This window comes from Mesocricetus auratus, unplaced genomic scaffold (assembly GCF_017639785.1).
Source record: "Mesocricetus auratus isolate SY011 unplaced genomic scaffold, BCM_Maur_2.0 Super-Scaffold_100004, whole genome shotgun sequence".
Classification (NCBI taxonomy): Eukaryota; Metazoa; Chordata; class Mammalia; order Rodentia; family Cricetidae; genus Mesocricetus; species Mesocricetus auratus.
Window position 1 is genome coordinate 10,752,230 of NW_024429189.1, and position 19,109 is coordinate 10,771,338.

At 37.6% G+C, this 19,109-nt stretch overlaps 1 protein-coding gene across 6 annotated transcripts in view; it reads right to left on the reverse strand.

Moving 5' to 3' along the window:
• Window positions 1-19,109, reverse strand: part of Lrp1b (LDL receptor related protein 1B) — a 1,890,041-nt gene that overhangs the window by 279,784 nt on the left and 1,591,148 nt on the right. For all 6 annotated transcript variants that reach the window (XM_040745299.1, XM_040745298.1, XM_040745301.1 and 3 more), the window contains exons 48-49: window positions 9,199-9,312; window positions 8,823-8,972 (exon numbers count right to left, since the gene is read on the reverse strand). In XM_040745299.1, coding sequence (XP_040601233.1) covers window positions 8,823-8,972; window positions 9,199-9,312 — 264 coding nt within the window. The remainder of the gene's footprint in view (window positions 1-8,822; window positions 8,973-9,198; window positions 9,313-19,109) is intronic.

Below are 19,109 nucleotides of genomic sequence, written 5' to 3' on the forward strand. Positions count from 1 at the left end.
AAAATGAAAATAGAAGCAATAAAGAAAACACAAGCTGATGGTAACCTGGAAATGAAACATTAGGAATTTGTACAGGAACTACAGAGTCAAGCTTCACCAATAGATTACAAGAGATGAAAGTGAGAATCGTAGGCACAGAAGATATAATGGAAGAAATTGATACCTTGGTCAAAGAAAATGCAATCTAAAAATTACCTGACAGCAAACAGCCAGGAATTCTTGGACACTATGACAAAACCAAACCTCAGAATAATTGGAATAGAAAAAGAAGAATCCTAGCTCAAAGTCCCAGAAACTATTTTTAATAATTTATTTATTTAAGTTTCATTCTAATATCCAACCTCAATTCTCCCTTCCTCCCCTCCTTTCACTGCCCCCCCCAGCCAACTTTTACCCACAGTTAAGGGATCCCATGAAGAGTCAACAAAGTCTAGTACATTAAGTTAGGGCAGGACAAAGCTCCTCTCCCTTGCATTAAAACTGGGTATGGCATCCTACCACAGAGGGAATGCTCCAACAATATAGCTCATGTATCAGAGTTACATTCTGGTCCTACTGCCAGGGGCCCCTCAAATAGTCCAAGCTTCACAACTGTCCCCACATATGAAGGGCCTAGTCTCCACAGTTCTTGGTCTAAAGTTCATCACTTTCTACGAGCCTGTCTCTGCAGGTTTCTTGACCTCCACTACACATATATTCTCTCCTCCCTTTATTTGACTGTATTCCCAGATCCAGACCTGATGATTGGCCATAGATCTCTGCATCTTGTTCCATCAATTACTGGATGAAGACTCTGTGATGATAGTTGGAGTATTCACAATCTGATTAAAGGGGTCATGAGTGAATATTTGATGTAAAGAAAAGGATAACCAGATTATAATCCACAGCTCCAGAGAAACTAGTCAACATAGAGGGAATAGAAATTAGATGAGATATCCTGGGTAAACTGGGTATGAGGAGGCAGTAAAATGAGGGGAGGGTGAGGAAAACATGAAGGAAGAAAATGGTGGAGCATAAGGGGACTAAGTAAAAGAGTAATGAAAGAGGTGTGTTAATAGAGTCACTAAGGGAATAGAGAGAAACCTGATGCTAGGGTAATACCCAAGGATCCACTAGGATCACCCCAGCATCAGCAATAGTGGAGAGGATGCCTAAACTGGCCTATCCAGAAAATGTTGAATCAAAGACCCTGACATAAATCAATAAACCTATGGATACCCAATTTTTGTCAAAGAATCCAGAAATAAACAATTAAAACACTAAAACATCCTTCACTTCTGCTGCTCTAACTAGATGTCAGTATGTAGAAGAATGCAAATTGATCCATATGTATTACCCTACATAAAACTCAAGTTCAAGTGGAACAAAGACTTCAACATAAAACCATACACACACTACCTGATAGAAAAAAAGTAGGGAAGAACCTTGAACTCATAAGCACGGGAGACAACTTCTTGAAGAGAACACCAAGTTGTTGTTTGGTAGGGAGGAATGGAGGAAGAGTATTGGGATATATGACTGGCTTGGGTGAACATTCGGGGACAATGCAAAAGCTAGTGCAGTGGAAACTCTCTGACGTCTGTGAGAGTGACCTTAATGAATTCTCCTGCTAATGGGGTAATCAAAGCCCAAATTGAGCATATTCTAACATATAGCCATAACCATGCAAGGCTCTTTGCAGTGAGACTGATGCATTAACACAGCTACAAAACCTTCATATAGAATATCTCCTGTCTGCAATTTGTGCTGAGGAAATGGTAGTACAGAACTTGTGGGAGTTGCCAACCCATGACAGGTCCAACTTGAAGCCCATACCACAAGGAAAATCCCATGCCTGACACTGCCTCGATGGCAGAGACCTAGGATAAAACAAAACATGATTGGTAAAAAAAAAGTCAATGAAACGATTTTTAATGATTCCTGCCTTAATTATCATCACAGGGACATCACCTAGCAGCTAATGGGAGCAGAATCAGAGACTACAGCAAAACACTAGGTAGAGCCAGGGAATTCCAGCAGAAGTGGAGGGAGGTGATTTGTAGGAGACAGAGGCATTGGAGACACAATGAGAACGCTTTTCACAGAATTAATTAAGTAGGGTTCACAAGGGCTCACAGAAACTGAATCAATAAACAAACACAGACCCTATATGGGTCTGAGCTAGGTCCCTAGTATATATCTCGTGGCTGTGTACCTTGGTACTCTGATAGGAATCCCAACAATGGGCTATGCGGGGTGGGGTGAGGGTAGAGTTCTGACTCATTTGCCTGATTCTAAGACCTTTTCCTCTTACTAGGTTGTCCCATCCGGCCATAATATCAGGGTTTGTGCTAAATCTTATTGTATCTTTTCAGGCCATGTCTGATGAATATGCCTGGAAGCCTGCTCATTTAATCGTTTGTCTTTTTATAAAGAGAAGGTCTGATCTAGAGGAGAGGGCACATGGGGACAGGGAATAGGAACAGTGGAAGGAGGAGCAACATTGGTAGGAGTGTAATGTATGAGAGAAGATAAAAGTTAAATAGTAATAATATAAAAACTTAAGGGGGCTAAATATCTGTAGTAAGCGATATATAGTCAAGTGACCCAAATAGGCTTCTTTAGCTCCTCAATAGCTGTAGCTATACTCCTTCAAATCTCAGGCCTTAACCCAGCTCCAGAAGCACAGCTTGAACACTGGTGTACTCTGTTGAGGTTTTCTGTTCCTCAGCTACCTTCACATTTGCAATCTCACACTCGCAGACCTAGCTACAGCTGAGCCAGTGCTGTGCTCGCTTCATCTGACCTAGCTTTGGTCACATAAGCCCAGCACCTGCCTATTGTTAAGGAACCTGCAATACATCATACCAGACATATCCAACAAGAGAAGTCCACACACCCATTTACCACTGAGAAAATGTGAACAATGTGAAAGGAGAACACAGTCTATTTCTCTCCAGCATATAATCAGACTTTCAATAATGTCTTGCGATGTTAATTAACTGGAGGAACTCCAGGATGCAAAAATGGAAAGAGCAATCATGAACTCTATCAATGAATTGAAGGAAGTTAATTGACGGAGAGAGGGAGGAAGAATGAAAGGACGAGAAAGTAAGTAAGAAAGAAAGAAAGAATGAAAAAGACTTACCCGATTTGAGGAAAGATCTATTCCCACAAATTCCTGCAGTACACATCAATTACACAGGATGAAGACATAAACTTCTCATGACATATTATAGTCAAATCATTAAATAAAAAGAACACACAGAGAGTATTGGAAGCCACTGAAGAAAACCCACACATCACATAAAGGAAAACTCATTAGAATAACAATTGACTTTTCAGTGTACTCCTTAAAAGCCAAAAGGTCCTGAAGCAACACACTGCAAGTTTTAAAAGTCAATGTACACAAACCCACGCTACTGGACCTAGTAGAATTATGTCCTATAGTTAAAGGAGAAAGAAACACGTTTCATGTTATAAACAGGCAAACAGAATCCATGTTTAGTGTTCAGCAAACCATTCCTATACACAGTGCTAGTAGCCATAATTAGGACTGGAGAGAGGGATGAGCATAGTCATGGAACTACAAAAGTAAATGCTATTATAATAACTGAAACACAATATAGCATTAAGAACATGAGCAACAAAAATAACAACAAAATGATTGCAATCAGCACATAAATTTCATTAATACCTTTGAGTATCAATGGCCTCAAATTCTCATCCTGAAAATACAGGTCAGCTTAATGGGAAAAAGTCGATCATTTTGTTATCTATAAGAAACATGACTACCTTATATGCCATCCTAGAATCTTCATCCAGGAACTGAAGGAAGCAGAGGCAGACACCCACAGATAAATACTGAACTGAAGTCCTGGAATTCAGTTGCAGGGATGGAGGAATGATGAGCAAAAGGGTAAAGACCAGGCTGAAGAAACTCACAGAAACAGCTGACCTGGACAAGGGGGAGCTCATGGGCTCCAGACTAATAACGGAGAAACCAGCATAGGACCAAACCAGATGCCCTGATTATGGGTGTCAATTTGGAGGCCTGGGCAATCTATGGGGTCTCTGGCAGTGGATCAGTATTTACCCCTAGTATACCAATTGGCTTTGGGAGCCCATTCCACATAGAGGAATACTCTCTCAGTTTAGGCATATGGGGTAGGGCCTAGGCCCTGCTCCAAATGATATGACAGACATTGAAGATCTCCCATCGAAGGTCTCACCCTCTCTGGGGAGCAGAAAGGGGATTGGATAGAGGGTTGATGGAGGCCAGGGGAAGAGGGAAGGGAGAGAACTAGGATTGGCATGTAAAACTAGCTTGTTCTAATTTATATAAAAATGGGGGAGAAACTTGGCTTATGGGTACTGCCTTAAAGTCAGAGAACTGAAAGAAGTAACCTAAGCATATGGGACCAGGAAGTAAAATGACATTGGCATCCTAATATCTGACAAATAAACTTCAAAGAAAAATTAGTCAGAAAGATAATGATAAATAATTTGTTTGGTTAAGGGATCAGTAAACCCAGAAGGATTATGCAAAAAACTCTGTCATGCCTGATCTCATTACATTACTAGAGTTAAAGGCAAATATAAATAGTATGTGATGTTAATACTTCATTTCTCCAATAGATAATTAATTTGGACAAAAATAAACAGAAAAGTCAAACTCGAATGATAATTATACATCAACTAGATATAACAAATATCTACATAATATTGTACTGAAGCACCAAAGAATATGCATTCTACTTATTAATTCAAGAAGGCAGTTTCTCTAAAATAGACCACATACTAGGACACAAAACAAAACTTAACAATTTCAGAAAAAAATTGAGTAACTCCATATATATTTTCTGAATGTATACAATAAAGCTCCAAATCAGCAACAAATGAATACCTAGAAATCCTACATATATTTTAATACAACTAAAGAAATTAGGTGAAAGACACCAACAATGAAAATGTAAACTGTCTGAATGAAAATATTAAGGAAAACATTAGGATGGAAAAAGCTGCCATGCTTATGGAGTATTAAGATAATACTGAGAAAAATGAGCATTACACCAAAAGCATAATAACCCAGACCTAGAAGGACAAATACCACATACCTTTTCTTAGTTATTTTTCCTAGCTCCAAATATTTATATGTTACTTTATAACTGGAATTTCTGCATTAAACAAAATGAAAGGTGGCCACTGGTAGGAGAAGGAGGAACTTTAGCAAAGGAAATAGGGGAAGGGGATTATGAATGAGGAATTAGAAAAATGTGGGAGTTTCAACTAAGGAGGGAAAGGGAAGGAGATATTAAGGGGGCGAGATGGAAAGAGAGATCAATAATACAACTTGGAGTCATTGTTTGATGTTTTCTCAGAATTACACTCATACACAGACAAAGTTGTGCTGCGTGGGGTGATAATCATCCAAGTCTCCAATCAAGAACCTTAGAATTTCTAACAAAACCCCCATGCTAAGTAACTCCTGTTGCTTCTGTTGCCTCCCAGAAAGTGAATTTAAGTCCTTATTGCTGAAGGTACTCTTTGGACATATGACTTGTAGGAGGCAAGCTGGATCTGACTGTGAAGTCTCCCTCTTCATGAAGAGGAAGAGCTATTCAAGTTGCCAAGAAAAAAAGGTTGTTAACAGACAGTCCAGTTTTGAAATCTACAAACCACAATATTGATCAATACCATAAGATGTCCCCAAAGGTGCAATGGTGGATTTGGTGGTTGTGGTGGGGTTGGTAGTTTGTAACAAATATGTAATTGGACTTAAGCCCTGCTCTATAGGAGGGAATTAACAATTGATACTTTAAGTCAGGCGTTGGTGGCGCACGCCTTTAATCCCAGCACTCCGGAGGCAGAGGCAGGTGGATCTCTGTGAGTTTGAGGCCAGGCTGGACTGACAGCCTCCAAAACAGAGAAACCCTGTCTCGTAAAAAACCAAAAAAATAAAAGAACAAACAATTGATACTTTAAACCTAGTCATCTTCCCATGGCAGATAAAGTAATATGCATTAGAGCCCATAATACTGCAGCTTTCCTATATCAGTTTCTGTTGCAGAATGTTTCTTTACACTGTGTGAGGATGTGACACTCTGATTGCTTTAATAAAGACCTGAATGGCTGATACATAGGAAGGAAGAGGTTAGGCAGGATTCTGGGGACAGAGAAGTCTCAGAGAAGAAGTGGAGATCACCAGTCAGATGGAGAGAAAGGAGTGGATGTAGGGGAGAAGTAAATGCCAGGAACACAGAGATTAAAATACATGGGTTAATTTAAGTTTTAAGAGCTAATGAGACAAGTCTAAGCTAAGGCTAAGCTTTCATAATTAATAAGAAAGCTTCATGTCATTGTTGCTCGAGCTGGAAGTACAGAAAATGACTCATTATGTGTCAATTCTAAATGCATGCATTCTAAACACTTTTCCTTATTTTGCAGATTTAAGTACATCATAGCCCTCCTAACTATTACCAAAGCCACAGGTGGGAAAATTTGCAAAATAAAGAACTTCCTGTGGGGAGCCCAGCTCCTATATCTACATAGTTCAACTCCTATATCTAAGGATAAGAAAATAATTGATGGTGAAGTAACAGAAGACTTATGAACCAGAGGACCAGTGTGTCTGTCTTGTGTTGTCTCCTATACATGACAGGAAAGATAAATTGTAATCTCATGAACATGGGTCTTTAAATGATACCTATACAATAACAAAACCAGTTACCATGCCAATGTGCATGAGGAAAATCACATAAAACCTCATCCTTACAACAGACAGGCCTGCCAGTACAGTAGTGGTACAAATGATATTGGAGTAATCAACAACTTTTTGATCGTAAATAGGATCCACTCCATGATGGGACCCATACGAGGTACTGATAAATGGTCAGTAACCTGAGACTAGATAGGCCTATGATTATTTTGCAAAGTGAACATAGCAATAAAATAACTCTTAAGGACATACAAGGTTTGATCTATAGATTGGAGTATTGATCATACCACATCAGAAAAATCATCTGAGAATTAACATAGAGTCCAGCAACTGGACAATATGCAGAGTAAGACTTTAAAACACTAAGGCCTAAATGGGATAATCTTCATCAAAGCCCTCCCCTCTATTATGAGGGATCTATATGGAAAAGGAAGAGGAAAGACTGTAGGAGCTAGTGGTTATGGATGACTTCAAGTAAACAAGGTCTTCCAGAAACAGCAGGACTCATACAAGCTCAGAGAGACTGTGGCAGTACATATAAGACCTGCACAAATGTGATCTCAGCACTGAGAGAGGCAAGTACACATGAGGACTCAACACTAATCATGAAACTCTCTGTATCTCATATGTACTGGCAAAGGGAAAATCACTTTTCTCCAGTAGAGTATCGCATATACTGAATACTAGGACATGTCTCATGTCCAAGGATAGTTTGCCAACACAAGAAGAATTCAGTGGTATATGTGTGGACATGTTCAATTTTTCTTTGCTTTCACATTTTTTCTTTCATTGATATTTTGCTTATTTGTTTTGATTTTTGCTTTCAACGATTTATGTGTGTTTCTTGATTTGTTTTAGTATGTTTTTGTTTTGCTTTGTTGTTGAATGAGAGGGAGAGATAAAAAAGCCACAAAGCTGGGTGGGTATGGCAGTGGGATGGATCTGAGAAGAGTTGGGGAAGGCTCATGATCAAAACATATTATATGAGAAATTAAAAGAACAAAAACAAATACACTTTTAGATGGAGAGCTACAGAAAATTAATGGCTTCTGTAAGAGAAAGAGTTTTGTCAGTCTTCTACAGGGGTGATCTTCCTATTTTGCTGCCCAGTGCCAAATGTTCAGCCCTAAATATCTATAAGTAATACAAACACTAAATAGAGCAAGATGAGTGTGCGCATGAGTGCGTGCGCACGCGTGCGTGTGTGTGTGTGTGTGTGTGTGTGTACTTTTATGAAGTATTTAGAGATACAGAGATCATGGAATTTTGATGGGAATGGGGGCATGCAAAGAAGTTGGAAGGAGCAGAGCAAGTTCTGGAAATATCAAAGACTTTAAGTAAAATCAACATATTATTGTCACACCCTTTTCACTACAAAAATTAGGACCTTATGAAACGATTAATTATGATATCTTATGAAGATTTCTTTTAATAGATTATGTGTGTATATAAATTGTGTGTTCCCACAATTGCCATTTCTCAAAACATTGTCAAGTAATTTAAATGTTAACAAAACCTGAAATCAAGTGAGTATTTAAAGTTATTTTTTATGAGCATGTTGAATGCCTTTATTTACTTTTATTGTCCTTAACTATAAGCAGGAGTCACTATTATAAAAGTCATTCTCTAAAATGCTAAATGATATTTATTCAGAGCTTTCATTGGTAGAGATAGTTAAGAAACAGATATAAATGTATCTGTCAGTCCATGATTCAATAATAAAATAGCATCCCCAAAGTTGTATGAATTGCAGTAGCTTAACACAAAATATCACCTTTGTAACAGAGAGTAAAATCAGTAGTAAGCAATGTCTTTCTCCTATTTATCTTTAAATATGCCTTTCAAAGTTTACAAATTGTCTGATGAAGCTTTACAAATTACACATTTAATGGTTTTATCATCAATTTTAAAAGTACGAATAAAGAGCTAAATATTAAAAATAAGATCTAAAATTAACATATATTTCCTATGTACCACTTTGTAATTCATGTAGAAAGATCAAGTGGCATGATTAGAAGAAGAAAGTAATCCCCACTCTTTATCTTATTCGTGCAGTCATTCTTTAAGTAGCTAACTTTTAAATCTCCAAGACAAGAACTACGTTATTTTGTCTTTTGGAAATTACCTGGGCACTTCATTTCATCTGAATAGTCTCCACAGTCATTAGACCCATCACATATCCAGCTTGGCAAAACACACAGTGAGGTAGAGTTACATCTTATGAATCCTGTGGCTTTCACTCCAAGTTTATAAAAATGGGCACAATCTGTATTATCTAGAATGATTGAAAAATGAAATTAAATCCATATTTTCAAAAATTATGAAGGTCATAGAAGCAAGAAAACTTAACATCATTAAAGAAGTAAATGCACAATTATACTACACAGCAGGGTTAGTGTAGTATATCAATTCTGGAAGAAATTCAGGAAAACTTGAACAGTGTTCAACTCAATGTCAACATGTGTTCAGCCAAGAACAAATAAGGAAGTAGTAATTCTTACTGCAGTTCTTTTCATCTGAAGCATCTGCACAGTCCATGTTTTGGTTACATCGTGCTGATCTTGGAATGCAAGTACCATCTGCACAGCGAAACTCAACTGTGGAGCAGGTTGACACTATAAAAACACAGTAGATAAGTAAATGAGTAAGAGATTGAAAACTACCTTTGCTTTATATTTTGAAAACTTTGATCAATTTACTCAATGCTATTTTAGTTTTATGTTTGACTGTATATGTCTAAAGTGACACTCTGGCCCTCCATCCTTCATTTCAATGTGTCTTCTATGTCTTCTGTTTCTATGTGATTCTGTCTTAAGTATGGATTTCATCACACACATGCAGGATGATGTACCTTAGAACCCCCTATGGTATAGGTTCCATTAAAGGAGGAATTACATCTTATTTGATCTGATCATATGAATCTAGCACTGAAATAGCACTAAAATTGCAATGAAAGTTCTATCTCCTTCCATTTTCTATAGTATAAGATCATGACTTGAAGCAAGAGTATGACAGCATCCTACAGAGGAATCCTTTCTGCTATAGAAACAGACATAAGTAGGAGTGAGAAAAGAAAAGAAGTGGATACTGGGTTTCTTTTATTACCCAGAAGGGAAAATTGAGATTTATCATTGATTTAAAAAGCCATCTATATGTTGGTATATGTTGTAGATGAAGATATTACTGCTTGACCATTTTGTTAGTATTTATCATAGCAAAGGCAGATATCTCACAGCAACAAACATATTTATTGTGTCTCACTGACATTATTATAAAAGTATGACTTTAAAATTCTCTATGCTTAGATAAAACTATGTTAAAGAATTTTAATTTTCATATATACAGGTTTTAAATAGTACATTGTTGTTAATTATACATTTATTTCTAGGTTGCTTAACCATCCACTATCATGTACTAATTTTCAGCATTATGTTATGAATAGGTATATGGTATTCTATGTATGTTACATTAAATTGAATGAGATTTTTATTCCAATTTTAATTTCCACAGGCAGATTAAATCAATGGATAACATAAAACACTGTTTAATTATGCAGCTTTTACTTACATTGATATTGTAAAGTGCCTATTTAATTATAAACAGAAATTATATCAATTGAAAATGGGTTTAAAAACAATCTTAAAAAATGCAAATTTTACTCAGGGGTATATATGTCATTTGTATTTCATAAAACACTGCTCTTATTATATTTAATTGTATCTTGAAATTGCATACTTATTTGTGTTTAAATGATGATTAGAATAAATGTTTTACTTATAATTTGTGATTAAATTTGCTTCACTGTTTCTTCATTAAAAATAACTTAACAAGGGAAACAGATAATGCCATCAGCAGTAGAGATAAATGCATTGTTCCACAAGGGAATAATAATTTAAAATCATCTTTAATATACCTTTCTATTTCATTTCATGTTGTTTCCTTTCAGTAGGAATAGTAAATACATAATATAGGAAGTACACGTGTCAGTCATTTAGACTTTGTTATTTAACCTATCAGTCTTTCATTAACTATAGTCCAAATGCATTTCTTTATGAACTAACACTACAGATACAGGAAAACCTACAAATGAGCAAGTAGAAAATCCATGAAAGGAGCCAAGGCCATTTTAACACAACTGTACCACCATGTTGTCATCTCCTTCAAACTACCACAGGAAGTCATCCATACAGAGGGAGGAAGTACATCTGAAGAATGGGTAAGGTAGTGAAGAGGAAAGTTATGACCCCAACTATATATCCTGACTACAAAGAACACTCAAGGATCAAATATCTTATAGTTACAGAGTTTCATATGTAACACTGGAAGCTCTTGTGAAAACCAGGAAAAGAAAAAGTGAAATCAGTAGAATTAAGAATTGGGGTTTCATTGTGAAAATAAAAATAACAAGAATGATTAAATAATATGTTAAAAGGAAACACAACTATGAAGTTGAATAGAGTTGTTAGAGAACAATACCAAGTAACTGATGAGCAGGATGTTAGGAGAGTGAGGCTGAGAGTAGAAAGTATGGGATACATTTCTGATTTTCTTTCCCAAAAAAGAGTGTTTGAGTTTTTTTTCTGTGAAATGACACTATGACCAAGATAATCTACAGAAGAAAGAGTATGCATCTCACAGTTCCAGAGTTCATAACCATCATGGCAAGGAGAATGGCTACAGAAATTGGGCAAGCAAAAATGGTGCTGGAGTAGCAGATGATGAGAACTCACATCTGAAACATAACCATGAGGCAGAGGGAGAGAGCTAACTGGAAATTGCATGGGCTTTTAAGACCTCAAAGCCTACTGGAAGAAACAGACCTCATCCAACAAAGCCAAATCTAATCCTCCCCAAAAGTCCCACCTATTGTAGATCAAGTATTCAAACATATGCACCTGTCAAATTTAGTTATTCAAACTATAAAATAGGGTTAGTAAATCCTGGGCATATGAATGGACTATCATAAAGATATTATAGATGGCAAATGGAACTGATTGCATTCTTTACATGTCTTCTCTGATTGGAAGCCACATGAATGTTAAACAGCAATGAATGGGGAAATATTGGGCGTTTTTATTGTGGGTACAGAATTCTATAAGCATTAGGGTCAGAATGGTGGTAGAAGATTATGACTTGAACATTATTAGTCAATGAAGTCATTTAAAAGAGGAAATGTCACTCCACCAATTCTAGTGTTAAACACATGATCTCCAGTATTATGTGCAAGGTATGCTATAGCTGGAAGGAGTAGCTGCTTATTGGGTTGTGCCTCTGAAGCTTAGAACTGCCTAAAAGTCTTTCTGCGTGTCTGCCGTCTTTCTGCCATGAGGTAAGTAGCCCCCTCTAAGCTCTGCCACAGTCATGGGGAACTGCCTCACCATGATCTAAAATGATGAAGCCAAAACCATGCCCTTTGAGACCATGAGCCAATAAAAAAGCTGTTTTATGCCTTTGTTCCAGGTATATGCGTCATACTGATGATAAACCATTCCAACAGGCAAATAGCAGTAATTTCGTTAAGTAAGTATGTTATTTCCTTTTCTACCTCTGTGACAGCACAGGGCAAAGACAACTTACAGGAGGAAGCGTTCATTTGACTTACAGTCCCAGTGGCAGAGAAGTCTATTGTGGTCAAAAATGATGGCAGGAAGACACAAAGAAGGAGGCAGGACCAGAAACTAAGAGCTTAAATCTCAAATCACAAAGAGGAAATAGAGGGGAAATGCAAAATGGCAAATTCATTAAGAACTCAAAATCAGCATTGGTGACATACATTTTTCCAAGAAGGCCACACTCCCTAAGGTTAATACAACAGGGACACCAACTGGTAACAAATATGGAAGTACTTGTGAATATTGAGGATATCTCATTCAAACCACATAATAAAAAAACAAATGTCAGTTCTGGGAAAGAAAAACTAAACTCACTACATGTTCCTTCAATTACATTCTTAGGGTGGTTTCTGAGGGAGAAATATTGAAATTTCTAATTTGACAGGTGGAAAAGAAAGTTGCCTGATAGTTTCCCCAGACTAAAAGTCGTGAATAAGAGAGAAAAGAAAATTATTTGGTTCAAATAAAGATAGGCCAAGTATGAAATATTCAACTTTATCCTCAAGATAGTCCAAAAGAAGACATTAGAGTACAGAACACTAGTAAGAACACAACCACATACACACCAGGAATAGAAATGAGATACGACAAAATCAGTTTCCACAGGGATAATGGAACAAAAGGAGCAGTAAGATGAAAATAAAAACTGTAGGCATTTTGGGCAGATCAGATGGGACAGGCATCCTTGCACTCCGGAGTCACAGAATACTAGGTGTTACACAGCTCAGATGGGAAGATATCCTGGAGCTTGGGAGCCAAGGACTACCACAGGCCACAGTAAGCATAGCAGCTTACAGTCCTGCCTCAGGGAAAGGCTTCCCCTGTGTATAGGCTCTGCTCCAGCCAGGAGAGGGTCTTCCAGCTGGGGATGGTTGCCCAATGTAGCAGTTTTATTCTGGCAGGAGAAGGTTTCCAGGGGAAGTTACTACAGTTCAGTTCTGCTCTCGGGAGAGTGGAGAATGGAGTATAACAACTCTGCTCTGCCAAGGGAAGGTTTCCCCTGCAAAATTGTTACAGCCCTGTTGCTCAGCTCTGCCCAGGGTGGTCTCTGCTCCATTGCAAAAGTTCTTCACCCAAAGCTCATTGAAGGGGTCTATTGGGAGGGAAGAATCTGAGAGAGTGGCTGCCCTCTGCCAGAGTGGCACAGGATAGTCGAGTAGCAGGAACAGGGACAAACTGAGCAGACACTGGGTTAATATAGGGTCTCCAGGGTGGGGATTGGTCAGGTTTTAATCACCTGCTCAGGGATTGGCTAGTTTTCTGCACAGGGTTAGAGTTAGATTGGGCTCTGGTTTTAGGGCCAAGGTGTCTTTCTTTCACTAGCCAGCATTTTGGCTCTAGTTTTAGGGCCTGGGTGTATTCCTTTCATTGGCTCTGATTCCAGGGGCAATGTGTGTTTCTTGGCACTTGTTTCAGGGTCAGGGTTATTTCTTTGGTTCTGGTTGCAGGGCCAAAGTGTCTTTCTTTGGCTCTGCTCAGGGTGGGATTTTTGTTTGTTTGTTTGTTTGTTTGTTTGTTTGGCTCTGCCCAGGGTGTGTTTCTTTGGCTGGCCCCTTTTCCCTACAAAAGCCATTTATACTTCCATATACATTCCTAGTTTTCTTTTCTTCCATTCTTTTATTTTGTCAATTAAAATATATTATAAGACAAAAAAGACATAAAGTGAATAGGCCTTTCTGTGGTTTACAGGGTAATTCTTATAAATAACTGAAGTTGATTCTCTCATCTTGCTCTCCATGTTATACAAAAAAATGAAGATATAGAATTTTTGTATGTGTACAAAACAGAGGAAACCCCAACTAATTCATTTTAACATTTATTTCCACTCTAATGTTGTGGATAAGAGATACAGAAAAAGGGTAGTATATATATAAAGTGTAAATAACTTGCAAATAGTTTTGCCTCCACCTCTGACTAAAGCTTATAAAATCCTGAGTGTTTATATTGACTGTTTTGTTTGAGATTCCAACCTATGGTTTTGTTGAATCTAGGCAAGCCTTCTGCTGCTAAGATGTATTTAATTTCTGTTTTGAAACAGGGTTTTGCTAAATTGTGAAACTGTGCTTAAATGTAATTTGTAACACAAAGAGAATGTGAACTCATACTCCTCCTGACCCAACTTTCTGAGTAACTGGAATTACAATTTTCCCAAGAGACCTAGCTTTACATATTTAATTATATAATTTAGTATTTTGCTTGTTCTTTCCTTCATTTTATTAGTTCTTGGAAATTTTTTACAATATATTTTGATCTTTTTAAAAATGTGTTCTTCTTATACAATACATCATGACTCCAGTCCTTTCTCTCTCTTGTCCTATAAGTACTCCCACCACCTTCCCAATGCCCCAGATCTACTGTTCCTCAATTTCTCTCGGGAAAAGAACAGGCATCCCAGTGTTATCAAACAAACATGGCATAAAAATTGCAATAAGAGAAGGCATAAACCGTCATATCAAGGCTGGACCAGGAAAACCAGTAGGATAAAAAGAGTGACAAAAGAAAGTAGAAGAGTCAGAGACTCCCCAGCTCTTACTTTTAGAAGTCTAAAAATCCCCAAGCTGAACAACCACAGCCTGTATATAGAGGGCCTAGGGCAGATCCATTCAGACTCCATAATTGATGCTTTAGTGTCTGTCAAGTTCCTAAGCCTTGCTTAGTTGATTCTGTGGGCCATTTTCTCCTGAAATCCTCAACCCCTCTGGCTCCTACAATTCTTCTATCCCTGTTCTGGTGGTTCCCTGAGCTCTACCTGAACCATTTCTTAAATTCTTTCTGGATTCATCATCCCTTCTCTATCCACCTACCTTTATTTCCTCTTGATTTTAGCCCATATTTATAGCCTGTGTGGCCCATTACTCTTAAATATATGACCTTCCTTACAGAGTGACCAATTCACTAGAGACCCTTAAAGAAACTAACACTTCTTCCCTAGGAGATATCAACTGCACCTTAGCTATGAATGGGACTTTGTACCCAGCTACCCTTTCAATGTTGAAATGTTACCTCAGATCTTTCACAGGTCTTGCACATGCTTTCACAAGCATTGTGAGCCCTTATGTAAAACTGTCATGCTTCGTTAGAAAAATGTGGTGATATATTGTTTATGATCGAATAAAGCAAATTAAGATCAAAATGCAAAGCCAGTCATACTAGTCAGTCATAGAAGTCAGGCAGTGATGGTACACAACTTTAATCCTGGGACTCAGGAGACAGAGGCAGGTGGATCTCAATGAGTTCAAGACCAACCTGGACTACAAGAGAGTGAATCAGAGAAACAGAGCTCTTGTCTTTAATCCAAGTACTAGAGAGGTACATAAGAAAGAAAGAAAGGGTCTCGTGTGAGATTCAGTTTCCAGTCACAGGGAAGACAGGATCTCAATTTCAACCTTAGTAGAGGTGAGAGCTACTGGCTAACTGCTATGATTTTTTGATCTTCATCTTAAACCCCTTATGTCTGCCTTTGTGTTTTATTACTCATTCCTAGAAAAACATTGTTTCCTTGTAGTCATTGACCACCTCTGGCTCTTAATATTGTTTCATCCCTTTTCTATAATGATGCCTGAGTCATAGGAGAATGAGGTGTGATGTAACTGTCCATTCAACATTTTTCCATTCTTTACACCTTGACCAGTTGTGGGTTTCTATGTTAATCACCATCTACTTCAAAAGGATGCTTTCTCTGATGAGTGTTGACCAATGTAATATGGATACAAAATAATTTATTTGGAGTCAGATTCGTATTCTGTCCATTTAGCAGAGAAAAAAAATCTAGCAAGTTCTGTTCTAGGGTTTATGACCTGTGTAGCAACAGGTTCAAAGTCCTCCTGATACTGGTGTCAGGTATGGATTTTAACTTGTGGAATGTGCTTTTAAATTTAATCAGGAGTTTTTTTTTACTCACTTAACATTTGTGCCACTATCACACCATTAAGAATGTCTTGCCAAGTCAGCAATTAGTCTTTAAACAGTAATATTAATATGTGTTTATATGTGCAGTAAAGACATCATAGGTTTACACTGGTTCTTGAGAAAGGAATAATTCAAAGACTTGGAAACATAAATGTGTTATATCCCCCTGGTTCTTCATATATTATCTTGTGCTCTGAGGAAACAGTTTGTTAAACTCAAACCTGAATCAATAGGCACTGGAGTTATAGGAAATGGGATTAGCAAGATTTTCCTTCTGTTGTTTGCAAGGTACCTAAGAGGAACATTATTCTAACAACCACAGCTGAGAGAAAAGTCAAACTGTGATAAGCACCTTTTTTTCTCCAAAAAAAGAAACCTTTGTTTACCATAGGCATTATTCAAGTTGCATAAACATATTAATTTCTAAAAAGTAACGATGTGTTTGAGTCCTTGTTTAAAAGTAAATTCAATTTCAAATACCCAGCATTATAGTAAAAATGTCAAGATCTATGCTTTATTTGTATTAAGGAATCCAATTGCTATGAATTTTATGCTAAAGTTACCAAAAAAGAAACACTATTTTCAAAGCTTGATTCTTAATGTATTATTGTGACCAAGATGGTTAAGTTTTTAAAAGAAGCACAATACCCATTCTTATTATTATTATTTTTTTTTTTTGGTTTTTCGAGACAGGGTTTCTGTATTGTTTTGGAAATTGTCCTGGAACTAGCTCTGTAGATCAGACTGGCCTCGAACTCACAGAGATCTGACTGCCTCTGCCTCTGAAGTGTTGGGATTAAAGGCATGCTCCATCAAAGCCTGGCTAGTACCCATTCTTAATTTTCACTATTCTTTGGCAGTTGCTATTGATATAATAGATACAGTATATTTTATCTATATTTCATAAGACTTACTTCTTTAAACACATAACCATCTTCTAAACACTTCTCTTTACTAAACAGCATTTTTCTAATTCCAAACACACTAATATAGTGACACTTTGTTTAGGATTTACTAAAGCTTGTCTGAGGATTCAGAAAGCAAAGTTAGCCGCAAGCCACAGAAACCAGGCACCCACCTTCAATCCCAGTAGTCAGAAGGTAAGAGGTTATGGTAAACACCTTTAATCCTAGGACTCAGAATTAAGAGGTAGACAGATTGTTGTGAGCTCAAGGCCACCCTTGAACCACTCTTGAACTTACCCAGTTTGAGACTTGGTAAAGAGTTTGTGCATGGATCAATCTGAAGTAGAGGTGAGAGCTAGTGGCCAGCTGCTTTGCTTTTCTGATATTCAGCTAGAAGCTTGAACCCCAATATCTGTCACTGGGCCTTTTATTTTTTTGTATTACACACTAATTTATTAGCATTTTAAGATCAAGCTACTTTTCTCAATAAAAAATGCATAGTTACTTTGATTATCTGAATAAAATTGGCCCCCTAGGCCCATAGAAATGGGCACTATTAGCAGTTACAGCCTTATTAGAGGATGTGAGTCACTGTGGTTGCCTTTGACCTCTTAGATGTTCTACTCACAACCAGTGTGGCATTCTCATTCTGCTGTCTGTGGGTACAGATGTAGAATATCATCTGCAGATGTATAACTCTCTAGCACTGTCTCTACCTGCATGCTGCTATGCTTTCCACCTTAACAATAATGGATTTAACCAATGAACTGTAAGCCAGCCCCAATTAAATATTTCCATTTGTAAGAGTCACTATGGTTGAAAGGGGCAAACTAAACACAAAGGCTTCACTTTTAATTATTTACATTGGGGAGAAATTGTATAATTGTGACAAAGCCTTAAGTTCCCATTCAACTTTTATTATTCATACTAGAGAGAAATTATATAAATATAGTTATGGAAAAGCCTTCAGGACAAACACAAGCCACTAGTTCTTGTGTTGTCAGCAAAACTCCAAGACAACCTTCCTCTTAGTACCTAGAAACTGTGTTTGACAACAAACCCTCCCAGCACCAACCAATGAGAATAGGCTACCTGCAAGTAACAGACAAAGCCATAGAAACTGCCTAATGTTCCCATCTGTAGCAAACCAATCAAAAGTATTAACAACCCAGTTGACCTGACTCTGGAAAATTCCCCTAATTATTCCCCAAATGTCAACCAGTCATGATCTGATCCTTGCCCCTCCCTACTTACTGGTGTAATACTGTGAGTTTTGTCTTTAAAAACCTAGCAGTAACCTGGGCGATGGTAGTTCATGCCTTTAATCCCAGCACTTGGGAGGCAGAAGCAAGAGGATCTCTGTGAGTTTGAGGACAACCTGGTCTGCAAGAGCTAGTTCCAGAACAACCTCCAAAGCCACAGAGAAACTCTGTCTTAAAAAGCACACCCCCCAAAAAAACCTAGCAACAGGCAGAGAACTTCACTCCCTCTTGAGGCTCCTGCATCAACTTGCTAGACAAAGTCTCTGCCATGGTTGGATGAATAATAAACCTTGCTTTTGCAGTTCAGTGGGTCTATCTCCCTGGTGGTCTTTGGTACCTTGTGACTTGGGCACAACTGTGATTATGGTGTTTCTTCACAGCAGTAAAACCCTTAGGAGAACAGAAGTTGTTACAAAGAATTGGGCATTGTTGTGAGAGACCTGAACTTGTTTTTGCTAGGGAATGTGTGGACTTTGGTACCTCACATTAGGAAATGTGGAATGCTTTAAGTGGGGATTAATTGGTCATTCTCCATAGGAACATGGAAAATAGTGATGCTAAGTGTGATTTTTAACTGTGGAGCCTGATTCAAGAGGTTATAGAGGAAAAGAATGTAAGTATGTGGCCTAGAGACTTGAGATATTTAATTAAGAATGTGACTGTTTTTATCTTATACAGAAAATCTGCCTAAAAATAAATTTAAGAAATTTACATTAGCAACACT